The sequence below is a fragment of the Primulina eburnea genome, chromosome 3, assembly GCF_022965805.1.
Source record: "Primulina eburnea isolate SZY01 chromosome 3, ASM2296580v1, whole genome shotgun sequence".
Taxonomy (NCBI): Eukaryota; Viridiplantae; Streptophyta; class Magnoliopsida; order Lamiales; family Gesneriaceae; genus Primulina; species Primulina eburnea.
Window position 1 is genome coordinate 51,807,919 of NC_133103.1, and position 23,622 is coordinate 51,831,540.

At 35.6% G+C, this 23,622-nt stretch overlaps 1 protein-coding gene and 1 long non-coding RNA gene across 2 annotated transcripts; one reads left to right on the top strand and one right to left on the bottom strand.

Annotated features, from left to right (window-relative positions):
* Nucleotides 1-6,653: 6,653 nt before the first annotated feature.
* LOC140827884 (uncharacterized) lies at nucleotides 6,654-8,835 on the bottom strand. Its single transcript, XR_012117061.1, has 2 exons — nucleotides 8,706-8,835; nucleotides 6,654-6,963 (listed from the first exon to the last, which is right to left on the bottom strand). It is a non-coding gene; the product is annotated as an uncharacterized lncRNA (long non-coding RNA).
* Nucleotides 8,836-9,003: 168 nt separating this feature from the next.
* LOC140827880 (serine/threonine-protein kinase ATM-like) lies at nucleotides 9,004-23,419 on the top strand. The gene is made up of 13 exons (XM_073190815.1): nucleotides 9,004-9,122; nucleotides 9,231-9,387; nucleotides 9,465-9,622; nucleotides 9,708-9,779; nucleotides 10,579-10,708; nucleotides 12,096-12,180; nucleotides 12,595-12,639; nucleotides 12,742-12,816; nucleotides 19,963-20,033; nucleotides 22,040-22,116; nucleotides 22,363-22,448; nucleotides 22,935-23,006; nucleotides 23,284-23,419. The coding sequence occupies exons 3-13, from the start codon at nucleotides 9,517-9,519 to the stop codon at nucleotides 23,308-23,310; spliced, it is 846 nt and encodes a 281-aa protein (XP_073046916.1). The 5' UTR covers nucleotides 9,004-9,122; nucleotides 9,231-9,387; nucleotides 9,465-9,516; the 3' UTR covers nucleotides 23,311-23,419.
* The last annotated feature ends 203 nt before the right edge of the window (nucleotides 23,420-23,622 follow it).

Sequence of the window (23,622 nt, forward strand, 5' to 3'; positions counted from 1 at the left end):
TTCTAAGGCTTGGGACGGTTAGGTTGTGCGAAGTAGGCGAGGGCAGCGTGCATGGGCTCAGTCGGGCCGTGTTTCAGACCCTGTTGGGTTCGTGTCATGGATTGGAATGGTCCGTGAGCCGCTGGACGCATGGCTTGGGTGGGATCGTGTGTCACGTAGCAAGCTAAATTATGGTTTGGAGGTGTTCGAGCGATCCATCGTGCAGAAACTGTAGGCATGAGTTTGGTCAGTCCAGGAGCGGGCCTTTTGGTTCGGTCTTGTCTTAGAATAGTTGGCTAGGGGCTGGTCCAAGCGAGTTTTGTCTAGGGTCCAGAAATCGGGAGCTAGGTGCACTAGTGTTTGATTGTTATTGCGTGCAGAAAATTCCAGCAGCTGGTCGAGGGCTTTCGTGGGTCTGAAATAAGTGGTTTAAGGGCTTGTCATGTGGGTTCAAGTCATGGTTTAAATTTGGGAAAGTTTGTTTAAGTTTCGGGTTGATTCGGTTTAAAACCGGTACCCCGGTCCAAATTTTAAAACGAATCGTAAGTTACGGGACGAGCTCGAGGTTACATATAGGAAATGATTATAAATATGTTTTGAGGTGTTCTAAGGAGTTTGGTTGGCTTCAGTTCAGGTCGAAATTTTGAGGTTCATGGGTAAAATGGTAAGTTAGGGACTTCACTCGATAAAATTTATCATGTTGCTCGACTAATATTATACCATTTTCTCACACATTTCATAATGATGCAACGGTAAGTTTATGAAAAAATGGCAAATGGAAGTAATTGAAGAAATACTGTTGTAAGGTCTATAAAATTTGAACTACATAACCTGACTGTATGCAATATAAGGTTTTATTAAAATATGTGTTTAATTATTTTAAAGCTTTAAATGCATGATTATTGCGTGGATATATGTTTTATTTCATGGTTTATAAAAGCTTCATGTATTATGGTTTTTAGTAGTATTTCGCGCTCGAACGAGAAACAGAGATCAGGGATAAGTGAAGAAAAATATTTTTACAATAATTATTTTTAATTATTTAATATATGGTGTAATTAAGAGAGATTTTCGAAAATGGGTCTTGGTGAGATACTTTTACTCGTCGGGTCATATTTTAATTTGGCACGCAAAATTTTAGCAAGTTGGAGGACTTTTGAGGATTCAGACTACATTTTCAAAACCTTACTTAAATGAAATATTTTACAAGTGTGTTAATGGACTTAATGGGTCTATTTTAAAATATTTTGGGTCTAAACTCCTACTCCTCCTAATTATTTTAATTAAAGACTCATTAGCACTTAATATTTTAATTAAACCTACCTCACAAAACCCTATTCCCACCCTCACCTTCGTCCCTCCCCATTTTCCCAGCATCCTCCATTTGTTCCAGCGGCAGGAGTGATTGGATTTCTCAAGAATTTTCTTAAAAAACGTTGTCTCGTCCCTTCGATGTCCATCTCTCGCCTCACTTTCATTGTTTTTCGAGCGTTTAATCACATAGGCACACCCGATACCTCCATTTTCTCGTCTTTCACATCATAATAGGAGTTTTTGATTGATTGTCCATGTTTTATTGTCGTTCTAATGTTTTATGTGAGTTTTGAATGCATGTTCGTAGAGGAAATCGATTTGTATGAATTGATTCTCACGTTTTTCTCTTGGTTGAAGGGGCTGCCTGGATGGGGAGGTAGGGGACTCAAACATGTCTGGATTATGGTGTTTAGATGTTAGGATCCGATCGTGAGTCGATTTGGTGATGGTGCGATCATGTTTCCTCGATTTAGGGCTTGGGACGACTAGGTTGTGCGAAGGGTTGAGGGCAACGTGGATGGGGCTAGGGACCACGGCTAGGTCGATCCAGGAGGGTCTTAAGGAGGGATAAGAAGGATTGGTTCGATCCTGGTCCGGGCTGGTTGAACGTGGAGTAGAGGTTGGTTTCAAATGTTGTTTGGGATTTTTGATCCGCGGGGCTAGCACCGCAGCGCCCGATCTTCGGGGCTGGTAGCGCTGCAGTGCTGATGCCGAGCGCGATGAGTGCCTCAGCACCACAGTGCTAGAGCTAGGCGCAAACCCATTGTGGATGGGGTAGTTGTTTTAGCGCTTATGACTCATTTGGGTGTTGATATGTCGATATGACTGAGGTTATTGACAGTTAAATTAGATATTACTTAGTTGTTTAGGAGTCTTCTAACTATGGTTTAAGTTTGATATTAGACGTGTTGGTCATATATGATATTTTATAGGTTTGATACAAATTGAAAAATGGACTCATAAGACGATAAAATGTGATTTTTTTATTAATGCGCTTTTTTGTAAAACAATACATGTGTAAAATAGAATATAATTAAAAGATCAAACAACACATTCAAAACTTGTGTAATATAATGAAATAAATTTTACAATTTTGTTTAAATAATCACTTAAATATGAATGTACTGCAGTTTGGCCGCACAAATATGATAAAATTTTCACAGTCTACATGTTCAAATATTTTTTCTCAATTGATAACATAGCAAATCCGTTCAATCTTTCACGTGACATAGTGATTGGAGATATTCTTATATTATCTTCAATTTGAATAAACTTTTTTCTTTGGATGGAATTGTAACAGGTATTATTAATAAAATTCCACAACATATATAACATAATGTACATCAATTTATTTTAGATAATTAAGCACTTACTTGGATAACAACCATCCATTTTCTACCATTCTTTTAAAACCCCAAAAACCCAACTTTTATGAAATTTACTTTGGCTTTCCCATTCTCAAGCCAATTAAACAACGAACCAAGCTATCCTCCATTGCATGTGATTTACGAGTGAAGGAGAAAAATTAACAGTATGTATCACTTGAGAAGATATCACATATATTTTTCCATTAGACGTATTAGCCCGATTCATACTTTACAGGATTCTTAATTTTTTTAAAAAAAAATAAAGGAAACAGAGGCGTAGAATCTGTGACAGACTGTCAAGGATTCTGAATCTGTGACATGCAGTCACGGGTTCTAGGAATCCGTGAATACCATCATTAAAATTGTGCGCAATTCCTCCGACTTCTTTCCATTTCCTCGACTTCTTTGCGCAAAATACTTGAAGGATGTTAAGAAATTCTTGTTTCCGGTTGTGTTCCGACTACGCAAATAAAATAACCTTGAAATATTTTCAAAAAGCACAAAATTATATTTATTATTTTTTTAATATCCCCATTATTATATTTATATGTGATTAATATTAAAAATATACTATTTAACAAAATTATACTTATTTGTATAATGCTAGTGAAAAAAATTATAAATACATTAATACAATATAAATAATACAAATAAAATATTAATAAATCGCTTAAATTACCTTCTCAAACGTGGTTATACAGAATTTGTAATAAAATCAACGGACGATGTTAATATCTGAAATAAATGACAAACATTAACAAAAATTTACACAAAACAAAATATTACTTCTTAATATATAATTATAATATTATCAACGAAATTAAACATTACCTCTTAACATATCTTCGAATGAAATGGATGACAATATCAATAAATAATATTAACACAAGGCTGAAGGAGAAAAGAAGGATTTTACGCAAATGAACCGGAGGAAAGAAACATTTTGCGAGAATGAATCGGAGAAAGGAAGCATTTTGGACAGATGAAAAGGAGAAAATGCGTGCAATTTAAAGATGAAGAGTGACGGATTCCCTAGAATCCGCGTCAGGCTCTTTTTCTTCAAATATTTTAAAAACAAAATTTAGAATCCGCTATAAATTTCTACGGATTGCACTATTTTTACAAATATCTCATTTTTACAATATTTTACTGAATAGTTTTTTTAAATTAATATTAATTTTTAAAAAAGCTCCAAAATTCAAACTCAAAACTAAACACAAGTCAAATTGAGAATCCGTGGCAAACTGTCACGGATTTAGAATCCGCTATAAATTTATATGGATCACACTATTTTTACAAACATCTCATTTTTACAATATTTTACTAAATAGTTTTTGAATGAATATTAATTTTTTTAAAAAAACCCAAACTTAAACTTAAGACTCAACACAAGTCAAATAGGGAATCTGTAAGGACCATGTATCGTATTATCGTAAATCATATGTTGATGATCGATAATTCATGAAATTGTTATGCTATTAATTGTACGAAGTATATAATTGACAGTGAAAGTGAGAAAATAGGTGATGATAATGAAAGATTGTATTATAAATTGATTTGTGCTTGAATGGCGTGTTGAACCGCAATAGAAAAGTGACACATTTTACGGTTTTTAGCATAATTATCTGAGTGTAGTCCAAATGAATTGAGACCAATTGCATTGGAAAGCTAATACATAGTACTAAAACTTTCATGTTTTGAGTTTTGTCCAAATTCAATTGGAAATAGGTGCAAAATCATCCCGAAGTGTATCATGTGCGTTGCAGTTCCTACATGGACACATTTTGGGAGAATGAGCATGACTCTCGCGTCTGATATCCAAATTGAGTGAGATTGGTGGCCAATGAAAGCCAAGACACAGATCTACCACTTTCATGTTGACCACTTATGCAAATGCGGAACCTAAAATAGCGTTTCGAACAGAACAAGACGCGCACCTGCGCAGGCCCGTGCGTGCGGACATGACAAGGCGCGCACTTGCACCAGTTCCGGCACGATTTAAGAATGATAAGGATGAGTGTTTGTACAGATTTCTTCATTTCCTTTGCTGAAGCTTTGAGAGAAAAGAAAGAAAACTGAATTCTGTCGTTCGAATCTACCTTGAAACGTTGTCCAAACTTGAAACAAATTATATATTTGGAATCCTCTCGTGGAGCTCTTTCTTTTGAGGTAAGCTTCTTCTAGTTTCAGTATCTTTAATTATTAAAGTACTGGAATAGCATGTATTTGAAGTCAAGATTCATATATGTGGTAGAATAACCGACAAGAAACTAAGTTTCGAAGTCAGAATTGAATTATGTTATGATTTCGATTTGATATGAATTTTTGAATTTTCAAAAGATATTTGAAACTTATATTGTTGATTTTGAATGATGTTATGGATTGAAATGAATATGATATTGATGTAAATAGATTATTATACTGATATCTTCAAGCTACATCGACTGGAACGAAGAATTGAGATTGTTGCGACCAAATAACATGTAGCATGTATCTGTATCATATGATATATGTTTTATTGATTTGATTGAGAATATATGTCTATATGCCTTATTTGTTGAGTTGATGTGGCATACATGACATACACGTTGAGCTATGATCCTTAGATATCTATTTATGATTGGATCTGATTCTGGGGTTTGTGAAAACGATGTTATGTTTGGCATTACGTGGCCCTTAAAGCATAGTCATTAGTGGCCTCGATGATTGATTGAGATTTGAGATTTGATAGCGCTTTGTCGACGTTATCATACGAGTATCCCTGATTGAGGCCGGTGTGCCAGCTCAAGCAGTGATTTGATAGCGTTCTTTTGATTCTGACATGTGCTCAGTGGATGTGCATTTGACCTGATACCTCCACAATTGACCTATAAGACCGTTTCACGTAAGTTTTTGTGAATTCATAGATATTGTCAAAATAAACAACAAAAATTTACTTGAAAGAAAAAAAAGTAAAAGGCACATAATCTATCCTCATACCCCACAAAACTCAAAGGCTTTTTTAAAAAATAATATTAATTAAAAACTATTTAGCAAAATATTGCAAAAGTGTGAGTCTTGTAAAAATAATGCAATCTGTAGAAAATTTTACAGGATTCTTAATTTTTTTTAAAAAAATAAAAGAAACAGAGGCGTAGAATCCGTGACAGACTGTCATGGATTCTGAGTCCGTGACACGCAGTCACGGGTTCTAGGAATCCTTGAGTGCCATCATTTAAATTATGCGCAATTCCTCCGAATTATTTGTGCAATTCCTCCGACTTCTTTGCATTTCCTCGACTTCTTTGCGCAAAATACTTCAAGGCTGTTAAAAAATTCTTATTTTCGGTTGTGTTCCGACCATGCAAAAATAACAACCTTGAAATATTTTCAAAAAGCACAAAATTATTATTTTGTCAAATAGGGAATCCGTGACAACTGCTTTTTCTTTAATTTTTTTTAAAATTTAGAATCCGTTATAAATTTCTACGGATTGCACTATTTTACAAACATCTCATTTTTACAATATTTTATTAAATAATTTTTAATTAATATTATTTTTTAAAAAAGCCCCAAAATTCAAACTTAAGACTAAAAATAAGTCAAATAGAAAATCAATCAACGATCATAACTACAAGAATATATTATTAAAAAATGAAAGAAAGAAGATCGAGTTTTTTTTAAATAAAATAGTAATAAAAAATTTAAAACAAACGCAAGCTTACTCAAATTAAACGAGACGTTTTTTTTCTTCTTCTTGTCTTGTTAATTCAATAAATTTATATAATTGTCACTTTTAAAAATATGTAAAATTTAAAAATAAAAATTTGCATTTTGAGATATTAAATTGCATGTGTCTATATAATTAATAAGTTTATCAAGTTATTTCAAATATAAAACATTATACAAAATTATTTAAGTAAAATAAATTAAAAACGGTGTAAACCATGTTTTAAATTATTACCTAAAGTTTATATTTTAAATATATCCCCAAAAATGTTAACGGCTGAAAAATAAAACGCGTTTTGTCGGTTTCCATATCTGAATTGGCCCCGCTCCCCTCCGCTCCCATTGTGGAGTTATCAAATACCCCGTAATAGGGGGTTCTTCTTCCCCGATCCATCTCCTGATTCTCCCGCCTTTTCTCTCTAAAGAAACCCTAGCGCTCTACTCCGAAGGAGTGATATGGGATACGCTAAAAATGGCCTTGAAACTCACTTCCAGAGATATTCAAGATATCGTCTCCAAGCTATCATCCGACAAGGACAAAGCTCGAGAAGTAATCAAGAAGATATAGTTTCTTGGAGGGTAACGAGTTGAGTTTCTTGTATATGAAATCATCTTTTTACATAATTTTCAATGATTTTGTTTAATAGGATCGAGCAATAAGTAGAATTCATACTTGTATACTTTCACACAGTTCGTTTGTTTTGCTGAAACATTTCCGATTCATATTTCTTATCTTAGGATGGCATTGAGTCCTATTTTTTAATAGGCACTGAACTATATGTAGAGGTCATTGCCATTCCTTTTGTATCTATTTAAAAATGAAGGAAACCTTTTTTCCTTTTCATTGTATTATTTTTTATGGTTTGACGGGTACATGATGATAGTTTTTGATGTTTGTCATTACCTTCTTTTATTAATTTATTTTCCCCCTGAAATGGGCCAGTCGATAAACATAAAGATAATTTACTTTCTTTTATTTGATTTTAAGTTATTCAAGCAGGGAGTCTCATTCGCTACATGTGTTATGAAATTCGAATCTTTGCGAGAATTATTGGAAATACTTATAATTGGCTTTTTCCGTAATTAAGTTTAGGGAATTTCATATCCTCCTCTTCAATTCTACAAGTGATTAATATTCTGAGATAATTTTTTCGTGGATAATATTTTGCTCATGTAGTGTATTAATGTTTTTTATCTTTTGGTTTATGAATACAGGAAGGGGCCAAGTTGTTGAATACATGGTTAGAAACCGATAGATCCATTGGATTCTGTAGATATTTGTCTGATAAAACTTCAGTGCTTAAGCCTAACGAAGTTCCACATTGTAAGATGCATCTTCTGAATTTACCAATCACGTGGAATATAATCTGTCCAAAATTGATATTGAGATTGGTTTATACCTGTAGATTGTAGTATGATTTTTAGACATTTTGAGATAGAAATGATGCAGGTCTTTGTCTTCTTTGTAAATCATAAAATGTATTTTGTGAATTCAAAGCTATTGATTTATTTGCAAACAATGAATGAAAACACTGAAATGCTCGGAATGTCTCTCATGAACAAAAATGCCTGGAGGGGAGTATGTTATTTTATTTATTTATATATAACATATTTATATTAAAATAGGAACTCAGAGAACAAGGAGGCGGATAAGATATCTGCAGAAGCACAATACCAGAAGTAACAGGGAGGGGAGTATGTTATAAATTTGCTTCATAGTTGAGTTTTTTTTTTAATGATCTGAAATGCATGTTGATATTAGATAAGAAGATACACAAAATGATAAAACAGTATACATAAATGCTGTTGGGTTATATCATATAATGAAATAAAAAATATATAAATGCTCTAGAGAGGATTATATTGTAATTTGTCTCATGTGTGAGTTATCGTGAAATGACAAGATATGATATTATAGATTGAATATAGATAACAAAACTAAAATATAATGCTTGAGATGGAATGAAAATCGTCCAATGACCGGAAGATAAATCAGATTTCTCATTGATAACAACATAAGAATATGGTGGCTGAGATTGAATGAAATTCATTAATTGGCCTGTAGATCAGATCAGGTTTTTTATGAATAACAAGAGAAGCATCTGTTAGGTGAGATTGAATAAATTCATCTGATGATCAACATCTATCCGAAAATTTAAGGATACAAAATGGTATCCAGATTCTTGTTTAAGAGAGAATTATTAAGACCTGCAGATTGGCGAGGGGATCCACATGTTTCTGTATCAAAGAAATGTAGTCCTAGGTCATCAATGTAAGATTTATCATTGATGTAGTTTTTTCTGTTTCATTTGATTTCTTCTGTTTGTCAGGCAAAACAAATCTTCTTCTCATGTGGCTGAATCACTTTTCAATCATGTGTGGGATGTCCTCAAAGATGTTCCAAGTTTCCAATCTGAGTATGGTGTTATCCTTCGCTATCTTTTGGAAGTTACATATTATCGGTTTCACATGCGGAAACGAGTTTACTCCAGTGAGTGTACCTCCAATAACTTGGCTAATTCACTATCTATATGACTGTGAATTTCATCTGCATGGACAGATCTTGTACTTCTGTACATGGAAAAGGTGGAAAAAGCCTAAGCACAAAAAATTTTGGTCAAATAAACCCCAAAGAAGAGGTTTCCTGCTTCACCTTGACACTTCATTCACTTTTTGAGAACTCTCCTGGAGATAGTCCTGATGATCTTCGAGATAACATTATTTCGGGTTTTTTGGAATTTTTTCTCATGTAAAGTAACACATCGATATTTTTGTATTCCGGTTCCACCTTACATAGATTTCTTTTAGTTATTTTGTTGCAATAATCATCAACTTTATAATTTTGTTCTTTTTGCATGTTAGGGATGAGGGAAAAATTTCTCGCAAGCTTGTGGAGTGCATCAATACATGTTTGTTAAAGGATGGGCCAATTATAGGTGGCAAATCCCTGGAAATTCATCAATCAGTAAATCATTTCGTCTTTCGGTACTGGTTTGCTACTCATGATCGAAGTCTAAAGGTGTCGCCGTACTAAATTGATGGTTTTGGTTTAAAGTTAAATGTGTGTAGTTCTTCTAATTTGTCCTTCATTAGTAGGATTCTCTTATTTGCTATGCAAAATCGCAAGTAAGTTTAACTAGAGGTGTGGATGACGGAACTTGTGGATGTGATGAGCAAGGAGCTTGATCAAATGAGTACTTCCAGCACCAATTCTTTTTTCACCCCGGTTAGAATTGCAACGTGCTTAATTTTTGGTGGGTTTATGAAATGCTACTTCTCTGTTCTTGTTTGTATTTTATTTATTATTGTTATTATTATTATTTTGAGTGACTCAATTAGGGGTGAAAAATGTGGATTATGACAAGCTCACAGTTCAAGGTGGCGGAGCTTGCTGCCCTTGTGTTTTGCCAGGTACTTATTGCAGCAACTTAATTGTTGTGCCTTTTGATGTTGATACTCCATTACATATTTGTGGTTGTGTGCTTACCAGACATGATATGGCTCTGTTGTATTTCATTGGGTTATGGGCTCGGTTTTATCCATTTTATGTTCCATTGTTGCTAAAATTGTAGCAGCTTACTCTGTTAAATTTTGAGTAATAGGAAGATGGGAAAAACAACAGAAAAAAGGTGAAAAGTCTGGTCATAAGTGTTGTCGCCATAAACGACGTGCCACAACTTAATTTTTTTCTTCTTGATTTTATATAATTGTCACCACTTCATGCTCGTAAGAGGATATCTTGGGATATTATGGTGGAGTAAACCACTTCAATCAGATTACAAATTGATTTCAATATTGACGATACCAAGTGAGATTCTATCAAATGAAAAATTGAGTTCTGACCCCTTTTTGATTCAACAATTAACATGAATTTAAGCTTTTAAATGAAATAAAAGGGCTTAATAGAATTTTGGACATCAATATGTAGAATTCCACTTTTATCATATTGAGCAGAAATAAATACGGTATAAAACTGTTGAAGGCATTTCAGCTGTGATATGATGCAAATTTTTTAAAACATAATGAGAGGGAAGGACAACTGAGAGAACATAAATAAATATTAAGTGTGATTTTAATGAATCAAAATTTGATTTCTAGTTCTTTTACTTTTTGAAATAGTTTGAGATGCTTCCATGTATTTGGTGTGACTTGAAGAATTCCGCTTTATTTCAATCTTGAGAAAAACTATTTTCCATATTTATGGTCAAAGGTTACAAGGCAATGTTCACTTTCCAGGTGTGCGCTAATACATATAAAAGCCCAGTTTCTGAAAAACGTGCCCGGAGGGAGCATGTGGTTGTCCTGATAAAAGAGAGAGTCATGGGGCGCAAATGGCCATGGTAAGTTTCAACAGAACTTGTTCTTTTGAGTAGATAAAAAAATATATATAAACATCAAATATCTCAATACTTAACAGTATCCTTTGGGCTGGTGGATGGTGTGATATCATGTTTTTTCCTTGTTCATGGATCACACATTCGATGGCAAATCCGACACAATATTTTTCAATAATTTCCAAATTTGTTTTTACGTTCAAAAGAATGAAAATGTATTGTTCACATTTGCATTCATGTTGCTACTTATTATCCACCATCTTGAGTTAAAACGAGCTAATATTCGTGGTAGGCATGCTGCACTTGTTTGTCTCATACGCAATTATTCTACTCGCATCCGTAAAGATCACTTATTGATTTTATTGTGAAATCTTGACTGTTACCTGTAGCTTTATTGACTGGTTTATATTTCATCCTCCGATTGACAAAAAATTTGTGATCTTGTAGTCTATTTGTCTCCTTCCTGTGTGCTGGAGATGCATTCACATTTTCTTGATATTTTAATTTGGTTAATATCCATACCTCTTCGTTGAGGGGGAGAGGAGAGCTGTCGTCTGTTTTGCCTTTTGCCTTCATTTCAAACTTATTCTTTTGGTACCAGTAGGGAACTATTTTTTTTCTTGTTAGGGTCTTGCAGGGGCACAATTCTCTTATCTTTGTTGGTTTGGTCATGTGCTTTGTAGGTTCTCTTTTTTCCTTTTGCTTTTCAGTACATATGTCAATTCATCAGTTGCCTTACTCAAGTTATACCGCCATTCAGACTTGTTTCTAATGTTTCTGTTTTTCATACTTCTGATATTACATTTGCCCTTTCTAGAGTCCTCAGTCAAATTTTGATATCCGGAATTCGCTTGTTCTCAATTGCAGAATTATTAACGCTGCAACTTTAGAGCATTCTTATGATGATCTGTTCTGGATGTTGCAGTAGGTTGTTCCTTTACATGCAAAAACTGTATAATTGAGCCTAATAAATCAGTGTGATATGGTTTGCAACTGTAATAATTTGATGCTTAAACAAATACTATGATATCTTATTTTTTATGTGATATAACTTATTTCTTATGTGCAGAAATGCCTTCTAGTTTCTTTTCTTCTGATAAGAAAAAATATTATTTTAATAAAAGATTTTAATTACAAAAAAGGAGACCAGAGGTTATCGCATAACAAAGTAAGAACTGGAATCATATTAACACAATATGAGACCTCAATCCCTAAACAAAATTGACTGCGAAAACATTTTAAACTCCACATTATTTGTAATCCAGCATGGAACCATAAGTTTAATCCTGTCTCAGCACTCTTTGTTATTCATTTTAACTTCTGACCAATTTTGAATTTCATTTGAACGAGTCTTCGTAAGATTCTTCTCACCGGTTTTTTATTTTATTTGAAGGAGTCTGCTTAGACTTTCTTTATTGATGCTTTTTGCTGCTCCAAATGAGAAATCATCGCAGAAGCTAGCTTTTCCCTTGAATGAGGTATATCACATTATATATGTATGGAGGAAAAGATATAGTTTTATTCAGTGTGTCCTCCAGGTTTCTTGAAATAATTTTGTTCCTTGGACTTGTCATTTATAGTCATATGCTAACTAAGAAGGATAGTTTTTATTGCAAGCTTTGGTTGTATCATATGTGGGGAAGGCTGCAGTCTAGGTTTCTTTGTTCACTTTTCTTTATCATGGCCAATAGCAATCATATATTGTGGATGGACTGGATTGTTGCTCATCAATTATTGCGAACATCTTACCTTCCTACTTCTCTCCCTTTCCTTTCCCTATCTCTTACTCTTATTAATAAATTTTTTCTGGCTCTTTCTATCAACATCCTTTTTGAAGAAAAATGGCTCTGATTAAATTGTTTGTGTTTGGTTGGCGTATGGGGCTTACTAAGGATAATGAAAATAAACTCCATGAACTTTCTGGACCATTATATGAGGTATCGTGTTTGTAGGATGTCTTATGCAGGGACCTGCTTGATATTCTTTTTTCTTTTAATCCTTGTGCATATTTTGGTTTTATTTTTGTAAAAATTCTGCAGGTTGGCAAAGGTTGGCAAGTGATATGGAACTGCCTTATGCGGAGTTTGCCAACATTTTGCAATCTCACCTCAATTGTAAGCATCCATTTGTGTAAAATTCCCATCAAGGCATGGTGTAGATAGATCTTTGACATGCTTCCTTTCCTCTTATGGTGAATTGTTAAGTTTAATTCATCTACTTTGCATTTCATATTGTAGGAAAAAGTAGGTACAGTTAGATTCCCTCTCATGAAATCTCAATCTCATTTTGATAAATGCGTGTTTAAAATGAATGTGTTTTTAATATGGCATTGATTATGCACTTAAGTTAGGAGATAAAAAAAGCTACCCCACTTTTTTTTTGATAAGAAACATGATAATATTATTAAAACTGAAGAGTGTTTCTTTTACATAAAGTGGACTAGTGGTCCACCACGAAGAAAGATAAAATAATGCAACTAGCAATAAACATAACTCCAGTCTCTTAAAAGATCAAGAATGGATAAACTCTCAAACTCTTTAATATTTGCAATCCAGTTTGCAATCCTAAACTTGATTTTTTCCCAACACTCTTCTGCGGTGTCTTCCAAATCTTCAAAGATTCTTCTATTACTCTCTAACCAGATACCCCAACAAATGCCATGAATTACCACCCTCCAAAAAATCCTTCTTCTTTTGCCGACCCACTGTCCAAGATCCGTAATGAACAAATCTTGTGTTGTTTTTGGTATGACCCAAACCAATTTCAGTTCTTCCTAAGCCCTAGACCACAATTCATTAGCAAGCTTACAATGAATGAGCATGTGATATTGCATTTCCAAATCATTACGATACAACACGCACCAATTGGGAGAGAGCACATTTAGGCCATCTCTTTTGCATCAGCTCGGATGTAGGTAATTTTCCAAGGATTGCCGTCCACGAGAATATTTGAATCTTTGAAGGAATAGGAGTTTTCCAAATGATATGGTAAAATTCGAAATTTTGGGCACAAAAATTCGCTGAGAAGAATGAATGGAAAAAAGACTTGACTGTGAACTTCCCAGACGGATCCCCTTCCCACACTCGAAAATCATCGCCCCCTTCGACCAAATTAACCCTATCAAAAATGCTCAAAAACGAAGACAACTGAACGACCTCCTCCTTTCTGAGAGACCTACGAAAATGCAAATCCCAAGAATACTCATGTGACACAGTATCGAATGCAGCAAAAAAAGATATAGGCAAGTTACGAACCGAACTAATACGAAATAAAGAAGCGAATAAATCCCGGAAAGATAACTCCACCCACCAAATGTCCTCCCAAAACCTGATTTTTGTACCCCCTCTAACCACTAATCTTAGTAGTCGGTGATATGTCGGGTATGATCTAGAGACGAATTTTCACGGGCATCTAAACGTCACATTCGTAGCCAACCCTGCATCTCAACCGTTTTATTGTAACCCATATTTGCTCTTTATTATCCTTTTCCACAACGGCTCATTCTCAACGTTAAACCTCCACCACCATTTCCCCAAAAGCGCTTTGTTCCTCAAGCAAATGTTACCAATACCTAAGCCACCTCTCTCTTTCGGTCTACAAACTTGTTCCCAGCCAACCATATGACAATGTGATTCACCCTCATTTCCACCCCACAGAAAATCTCTCATTAACTTCTCTATCTTCATTGCTATTCCTTTCGGTACCCTGAATAGTGACAGAAAGTATATAGGCAAAGCATTCAATACCGCAACAATCAATGTTACTCTTCCCCTTTTGGATAAAAATGCCTTTTTCCAAGTTGCCAATTTTCTAGTAATCCTGATGAGGATAGGTTCCCTAAAAGACACTTTGAGTGGATTACCCCCCTAAAAGAACTCCCAAGTATGTAGTTGGCCATTGATCCCTACGACAACCAATCCTGTGGGCTAGCTCCTCCTCTTCAACATCATCTTGACATAAACCCAACAAAGCACTCTTTTCCCATTTGATCCTAAGTCCTGACATATCACAAAACAACTTCAAGATTTGCACCAAAAAGTTTAAATGAGCCTCTTTTTGAACGAAAATAGAGTGTCATCCGCAAACTGTATATGTGATACTTCCACCTTTTCTCGGCCCACTTCAAACCCTTGGATTAAATTCTCCTCTTTTGCTATATCATTCAAACTTCCCAAAACGTCTACGACCATATCGAACAAAAATGGAGATAAAGGATCTCCCTGTCGAAGTCCTCTATTCGCTTTAAATTTCCCCCTCGGTCTCCCATTTATCATGATGGAAAACGAGACATTTGATACACATCCTCTTATCCATCTTCTCTATCTCTCGCCGAATCCCTTTTTCCCTAACACGAAGTCCAAGAAGTCCCCCATTCAACATTGTCATATGCTTTTTCAAAATCAATTTTCAAGACCCATCCCTTTTTTTTTCTTCTTCTTTCACTTCTTCCACCAGCTCATTGGCAATCAAACAACAATCCAAAATTTGTTTAACTTCAATGAATGCATTCTGAGATTCGGACAATGTATGTGACAATACTTTTTTCATCCTTGTAGCCAACACTTTTGCAATTATCTTGTATAAGCTCGTTGTGACGCTAATGGGTCTGAAATCTTTCACCCTTAATGAGTCATGCTTCTTTGGTATCAAGCATATATACGACTCATTAGTTATCCCGTTTATGATCCTTCCTTCATAAAATTCCTCAAAAACCTTCATTAACTCCCCTTTTTATCACATCCCAACAATCTTGATAAAATGCCAAAGTATAACCGTCAGGCCCCGGTGCTTTGCATCTGTCACACTCAAAAATCACCTTCTTAACCTCTTCTTTGAGAAATGGTTGTTCAAGCTCAGCCCTCGTATCGACATCAATAGTCCTCCATTCTACACCTTCAATCCCAAATCTTCTCACCTCTCTTTTACTGTACAACTGTTCGAAGTAATTGACAATGGCTTTAATTATTTGACCTTCATCCTCTACCACCACTCCATCCTCCTTTTCCAATCTACTAATTATTTCTTTGCTCTTTCGGTGATTAAGTAAAGAATGGAAGAATTTGGTATTGTGATCTCCTCCTTGTAATCATTTTATCTTTGCTTTTTGATATAACATCATGTTTCGTCGACACACTAATTCTTCCATCTCCCATTTTATCAGTGTTTTTTCATTCACCGCTTATGCATTCCCCCTTCCGTCACTCTCCATCTCATCCAATGTAATAATTCTTTTTCTCAATTCTGCCTCCCTCATCTCCGTCTTCCCAAACTCCTCGGCATTCCATAGTTTTATCTCTTCCTTAACAGACTTGAGTTTCCTCATGAACTTATATCCCTCCCATCCCTGCAGTTGTGAGCTACTCCACCATGTCGTAAATTTTTCCTTAAAACTCTTATGTTTCAGCCATTTTTCGAATCTGAATGGAGTCGGCCCCCATTTGAGTTTTTGTGTCTCCAAAACAATTGGAAAATGATCCGATGTTATTCGAGGCAAAACAGATTGCCTATGGTATGGAAATAACTCCATCCACCCTCCCAAAAACAAGAATCTGTCTAATCTGCTGCAGATTGGTGTAGCCCTCAAATTTGACCATGTAAATTTTGCATTCTCTAACGGGGGATCATACAATTCCAATTCCTGTATCAAAATATCAAAGCAATTCATACTTGTTGTTTGTGAATGACTGTTCATTTTCTCGGTCAATGACCTCACAACATTAAAATCCCCTCCCAAACACCACCTATCCCCACACAAGACCCTCAAACCCGCCAATTCATTCCAGGACATATTTCTCAATCGTGGTTTGCATGGGCCATAAACTACAGTAAACCACCAACTTTCAATGTCTTTGTTTTTTTCTATACAAACCGAAACCGTGAATTCCCCAATCATATTATCTTTGATGGATACCACTCTTGGATCCCACATAACCAAAATACCACATGATCTGCCAATTGAAGGTAGATGAATCCATTCAACGAACCTTTATTTCCATACACTGGATATACAATTTCTGCCCACAACTTCTCTTTTTGTTTCTTGTAGAATAACTAAGTCTGGCTTCTCCTTGCGTAACATATCTCGAATGAATCCCCTCCTCGTTGCAGAACCTCCTCCTCTTATATTCCAAGAGAGAATCTTCATCTAAACACCTTTTCTCCCCTTGCACTTATTCCAACCGTATTTAATCCAGCCCCCAGTTCCACCTTTGTACTCCCATCATTTCCAAACATCCATTACCTCTGTCATGTTCGGACATTATCATCATCCCCCCGCTGTTGTTATCACCCTTGTGGATTTTGCACTCCGACATACCCGACTTATCACTAACCACTTTATCTTCCTTAACCTCTAAAACCCTCCCCGACCCCGAGATTTGTTTGAATGAAAAAGACAAAGAAGAATGGGTGGAAGGATTGGGAAGCTGGTTATGAGAGTTAGTATTTTTGTTGTGTACCTCATTCGAGTTTGGTGCGAAGAGATCTCCAATGTCCTCCAATCCCAAGCTGGTGTGTGTCGTAGTGTCCGAACTTTCAGGAATATGGGATTTGATGTCGCTATAATCACTTTCCTCTTCCGACGCAAGACCTCGTTCCACTGTGAAATCCCTGTCCTCCCATGTACCATCCTCTCCCCTGTGCAATGATCCATTATCCATCCTCTGTGTATTAGTCTTTGTCACATCCTCATCCTCTATAATGAAAGCACCATAATTCTTCCTTGATTTTTTCCTTGTATAAACCACCTCGAATTTCCTATCTTGTTTGATTGTATCATCTGCTGTGACTTTTCATTGTCTGTTTTGCTCATCGATTGAACCATTCCCTTGTCGAAATCATCCACTCCTTTCGGAATAAGCCTTTTGAGAATCTTGATTTGTTTTCCTCCGCGCACTGGTTCTGACCCAATTGCTTTGGAACCCTTAATCCCTTTCCTTGTCGCTGTGTGAACAGTTTCCTGTTGATTTCCAACAAACACTTCCATCCCTTGAATGACTCGAGTATTGCTGTATTTCCGTTCTTTGTATGTTGAAGGACTTTCTCCCCCCAATACCATATTTGTACCAGCCATTTTCTGTTGGGCAGCTTCTCCGTCACTTTTAATCTGATGGTATTCTGTTGTGGCCATCGAATCCTTCGCTACATCAAATTTTTTAAGATGTCCAGTATCTTCAACAACCGGTTTTCCACTCTACCCCAGCCTGCTATCACTCTTGCACCATCAACTACCACCTGTGCGTAGGATCTTTTTTCATAGATATCATATGCTGAAATGTTGATCGAATCAACATAAATGCGAACATTCAGAGGACCGCGTGGTGTCTGTATTACCAAAGAGCTATTAATGAATCCCCCTTCTAGCCCCACCACTTTGATTTTAGCAGCTGCCAAATCCTTGAGGAAAATAGTATCTCGACTAATATCCACCAATCCCCCACAACTGTCCCGATATTTTTGAGCACATCTGTTGTCCACACATCCCATGGTAATCCAATAATCCTGATCCAACTGTTGCAGCATTCAAAAACTTCCTCTTCCGTGTTGACTGTTGATGTCGCTCCTCCATCGTTCAAAAGTCAAAGAAATCCTCTTCTCGAAAAAGCATCTATTAATTTTCAAGTAGAATTCATAATCCTCTCTGCTGTTTGGCCACCACATTGCTTTATTTGTCTAGAAAGGGAAAACCTCAATTTTCTTCTTCACTGCCTTACCAAGTGCTTCTGTTACCATTTCCCAAGATATATTAACGCAATCTTTCCTAACAAGCAAAGCTTTATTCCAGTCTTTACTCAAACACTGTCGAAATTCTGAATGAGCATCAGTGTTCTCGGACCCTGTAAAGCTTGGATTGGTCTTACCACGATACATAGATTGCCGAATTTGCTGTTTACCACCCTTCAGTTTGTATGCTCCTTTCATTTTTGCGTTGCTCAGAATTTTATCAACATAAAACACCATACATCTCCAGCCTTCTTCATACCTTCCACTTGGAATTATAATTCGCTTGTTTCTTGTTGGATCTCTCAAATTTCGACACTTCAATATAGCTTCCTCGATCATTGACAATTTTTTGCACAGATACAACTGCTTCCCCCACTCTCATTCTGTTAAAAGTTGTATAAGATTTAGGATTGATAATGTACTCGCACATTATTTTCCTCAGCCAGTAAACACTCTCACGATCTAATTCCAGCATGTTGCTCGCATCCCGAGTTCTTTCTGTCACACAGATAGAGTTACCCCTTTTCCCCAATGAGATTAGAAATAATTTTTGCTCTATTCTAATCTCTTCTACTGCCTTAGCAGCCGGGTACTTACTACACTCCATCCTTGACATATGTGAGTATGGTAAAAGAATCGGTTATCTCAATGAATGGTTTTAATCGGAAAGGAACACCATGAAGGTCAGTAGACAAAAGAAATAGGATTGTGTATTATCTGGGTGAAGAGAGATGGTAGACCGCCGACAAAGTTGGTTGGAATTGGTCGGAAATGTCTTTAGACAAAAGAAATCGGATTGGGTATTATCTTGAAGAAGAGACAAAGTAGACTGCCGACAAGGGTGTTCGGAATTGGTCGGAAATGTGCTATGATGGGTGGCGACAAAGTGACGAACGGCGGAGTTCAGTATATTACTACAAAAGAGAATACCTCCATCTAAGGTGACAAGCGGAACGGGTAAGCATTTTTGAATATATCTATCGCACTCAAGAAAGGCGGAAATACGAGAATATGAATGTCGTCGACGGCCGGCGACAGGCGCCGAGGATAGACAAAAGGTCGGTCGAAAAATCTCAGTTGACGAAGGTGATGGTTGAGCAGTGGAGGAACCCTAATGTTTGACGTCTGAAGGTGGGAGGGACAATTTTCAAAAAAAATTCTCACTTTCTAAAAGCTACCCCACTTTTGTTATGGGTGACTCCTGAATTGAAGGTTAAGGATAGCTCAACACTGTCTTAACACCAGTTTCTTCCTGTTTCCATTATTGTATAATGTTCTTATACTTGTAATCATGATCGGATGTTCAAGTATTTATACAATTCTGAAAGCAACTTTTCAAGCTCTAAATTCAGTATTACAGGGTTAGTTGTGCTCTCGTCTTTGCAGTTGGATGCTGCTGCTTTGTAGCATAATGTTGAGCGTAAGATTATAGATAATTGTTCGCTTCTCTTATTTTGATTTGATTGTTTCTTTGCTAGTAAAATGCTTGCTTCTCCATGATTTCAGTATAACTACTTCTTTGCTTGGCATTTACCTAGGATACAAAAGATTCATATCTTTTTCCTCTCGAGATATGGGATCTTCAGCTATTTAAACGCACACTTTCAACGTGAGTGATTCACCTTTGCAAACTTTTTGTCGTTCATGTTGCTTTAGAGTATAAATATTTCATTGTATGACATTGTCGATCTCATCTTTACCCTAAAATCCACTGAATACTTGTCTGATATTCATTCTTTGTTCCGGAGAGATACATGTTATATATAATTTTGTTCTTTTACTCTAGAATATGACCCGTGGTACTATGGGATGGTTCGTTCAGCTTTTTTGGAAACCTCTAGCTACTTGTAATTTCTAGTTCAATTAATTTCTCTTGAGATGGTAAAGTGTTCGCCATTTGGGTCCAACGAAGAATATATGACCTAGTTTGCCACTAAAATATGTCATGGAAAAAGATGCTTTAGGGTCACCAGCCATATTTCGGCAAAAAATCCTACGATGCCCAAGAGAAAAAATGAAACGGGAGAATATTTGAATGCATAGTACTTGGTGTAAAATTGGCATACATTAGCATACCTACGGGAGAATATTTGAATGCATAGTACTTGGTGTAAAATTGGCATACATTAGCATACCTTTTAAAGTTTGTGTACACTACCCACTATTTGTAGCTATAGAGGCAATCATTCGACGTGAAAAAGAGAACATGTTCAATCTAGAATTCTGATGTCGATATTTCTCGCCATTGGGACGAAACTACAAATTTAAAGGATGTAGGAGTGGAATCCAACGAGAAACAACCCTAAAGGTCTATTTATTAGATGCGTCAGCCACTCCAGTTTATAAAAAATGAATTATTCTAACATTGCATATATCATGTCAAGCCAAAGGCATATTTCATAATTCTTGACATCATTTAATTCACCTTAATGTATATCTTAAATGTGACCATTGGTTATATTATGTCAGCACTAACCAAATATTAATCATATGCTGTTTAAGCGGAGTAAGAGAGGACAACTTGACAGACTAGTGTATTAAGTGCATACACCTTTCAAAATAAATTGCAACTCCTGATATCTTGTGTGACATAGAATTATAAGCCTGACTATCGGCCTTCCTAATGTTACTTTTTAAAATTTTCATTTTATTTTGCTTTTAATATTGCTAGGTAAATATTTTACGGAATAATCACCTTATATATCCATTTGATCTCCTCCGTGATGGTCTAATAATTCTGAACACCTTAAATAGTTATTTGATTTCCATGATATCTTCGATGGAATTTGTATGATCATATTTTCTCATATTTTTTACTATTGCCTTTTTTATTTTTTTCTTCATTAATATCTTGGGTAGAATTAGTTGGTGACAATTGTTGCTTACCTTAATCTAATCGAATTATTTGAATTGTTGGTTCAGTGGTGCTGTTTCAAAGAGTTGAGTCTTTAATGTTTAAAACATCTGTTCTTTTTTTTACGTATTATCAAGCACTTAAATTCTATAATTAGTGAAGTGCAGTTTAGAGTAAACATTAGGACAGAATTGTTGGTCTTATATGGATGTTGCTTTTTTTTTTTCTTTCTGGCAGCAATGTAGTATTTGTTTGTTGACATTTAAGTTACTATCATTAGAAGTGTTTTCTCACTGACTTTTTTAAAATAAGAATGCAAACTGTGGGGTTGTAAAGAAGTAGATTTTTCCAGTCTTATCATGAGATGGCTGATGCACGAATGCAATTTAGTTGAATACTTCCTTTCTTCCGGGGTCAAGTTTTAGAATGCTTTTATGTGATAAGATATTAGTGTTATCATGCAAACTTTTGTTTTAAGTGGAAAATTCTAGTTAAGTGTAGTTTTGGTGAAAATAATTCCCTTGCACAACCAGTATTCAATTCATTGGCTTGAAATTGTTGTGTTTGGATCCCCTACAAAAGATTTGTGTTTGAGATTAGTTTTCCACCATATTTTATTGTTGTGCCGTGTGTGATTATGTCAAAGTAACTTGCTCTATGTTCTCTCAGAATATGAACATTAATCTTTGATTCAGAGTTCAGAATGCAAGAGTATAATTTTCCTTTAGCTGTCGTAATTCTTTTCCGATGATTCTATCCAGTGTCCTGATGTTGGGAAATATACTTCAGGTCTGCTTTATGCTTCATCTCATGCTACTTCTCCAGGAGAATCTCGCTGGTAAGAACCCATTATACTTCTCTTTTTTGTATTCCTATAATAACTGCAAGAGTTCTTTTCAAACGTGTGAATTTGATATTTCTCTCTTACTTTCTTCTCTTATATCCAACCCGAAACATAACAACTCTGTTGTATAGAAACATATATGAGAGTCTTTTCTCATCAACAACTCAAACAGAATGACTCAACTGTCTTGAAACATGGCTATTAAAGTTCACGTTGTATCTTTCTTTTGTTATTTCAAAGCTTTTATGGTGGTTGGAAAATATCTAAATGATGCCCACTCTACTGTTGATATAGTCAAGAGTATGATGACCATGCGAAGCATACAGGTAGGCATCTTGTTGCGGTTCCAAATTTGTAGTTTTGGAAGTTGAAATTTCTTACTCTCATATTTATGGCCATGTTTATAGACTTGGTAATAATTGATTGGTGCTTTAATAATTTCACAAAGTAGGTGGAAAGGAAAGGGTTGCCATCCCATTATCATAAACTGCGAATAAAATGTTGTATTTGATTTTTGCGTCATTCCCTGAGATGCAAAGCTTGTTATTTTGTGCTTGTTTCCCGTTGCTATATGTCATATTGGATGACTGTGTTAGTTATTCTTCCTCATGTATCTAAGCCTGCAAATTTGTTAGTTGGAATGAAATTCTTGGGATCCAAAAAAGATTTTCCTTCATCTCAACAGCTTTTCTTTATTTTAGCTTTTGAATTCAATTTGAATGGATTACATTTTAAAAGGGAGTTTTCACGTGTTTTCAATTTATTGGAAGGATCCGGATCGTATCTTAAAAGTATTCATTTTCTTGCTGCAGGGTGATCTGCAAGATTCTTTGTATCTTCGGCAGAACATGTTACCAGCTGTTTTAGCTATACTTAACTTGAAGGTACATTCCAAACTAGGTACAGTGGCTTTGATATTTTGAAGTGATTTGATGAGATTGATCATAACTTTTAATAACCAAGGAATTTTTTTACAATCTTCAAATGATTCGCTGTGAAAATTCCAGTCTATCTGCAAAAGAAATGAATCCCATCAACGTATAGACTGAGAGACAATATATGATGGACTTATTCAATTCTGTCCCTCAATTTTCTAATCCCTAGTACTACATCCTTTTTTGTATCTCTTTACTTCTTTGCTTTTCTTTTATACATGTATAGGTGGTGCAGGATGTTGACATTATTTAGAATATTTGATTGACCTCCTAATTACGTAGGAATTCACAACACTGAATGAGCGGTTCCTTGTGCTGCTGCCGGCAGCTGCATATGCCTTTTCTACTGGTTCTACCCCTCTTCTGTAAGACGCTTCAGGACTTCTGCCATTGCTCTATGCTACTGAGCCTGTGGAGGAATTGGCCAAGGTATTATTCTTGCAAATCCATCCTTATAAACCACCTTTTGATCTCACGTATAATGGCTTATCTTAAAAAGTTGTATCCGATGTCTGGTAGATAGAGGAAAGTTCAAGTGATTTTTTGGAATGCTCAGTTGAAGTTC

Excerpts from the sequence above, each read along its gene's own strand:
- LOC140827880 (XM_073190815.1), top strand. The coding sequence starts at position 9,517 with ATGACGGAACTTGTGGATGTGATGAGCAAGGAGCTTGATCAAATGAGT. Across the intron at positions 12,181-12,594 it reads TAGCTTTTCCCTTGAATGAG|GATAATGAAAATAAACTCCA; the intron begins GTATATCACATT and ends GGGCTTACTAAG. Across the intron at positions 12,817-19,962 it reads TTTGCAATCTCACCTCAATT|GATACAAAAGATTCATATCT; the intron begins GTAAGCATCCAT and ends GCATTTACCTAG.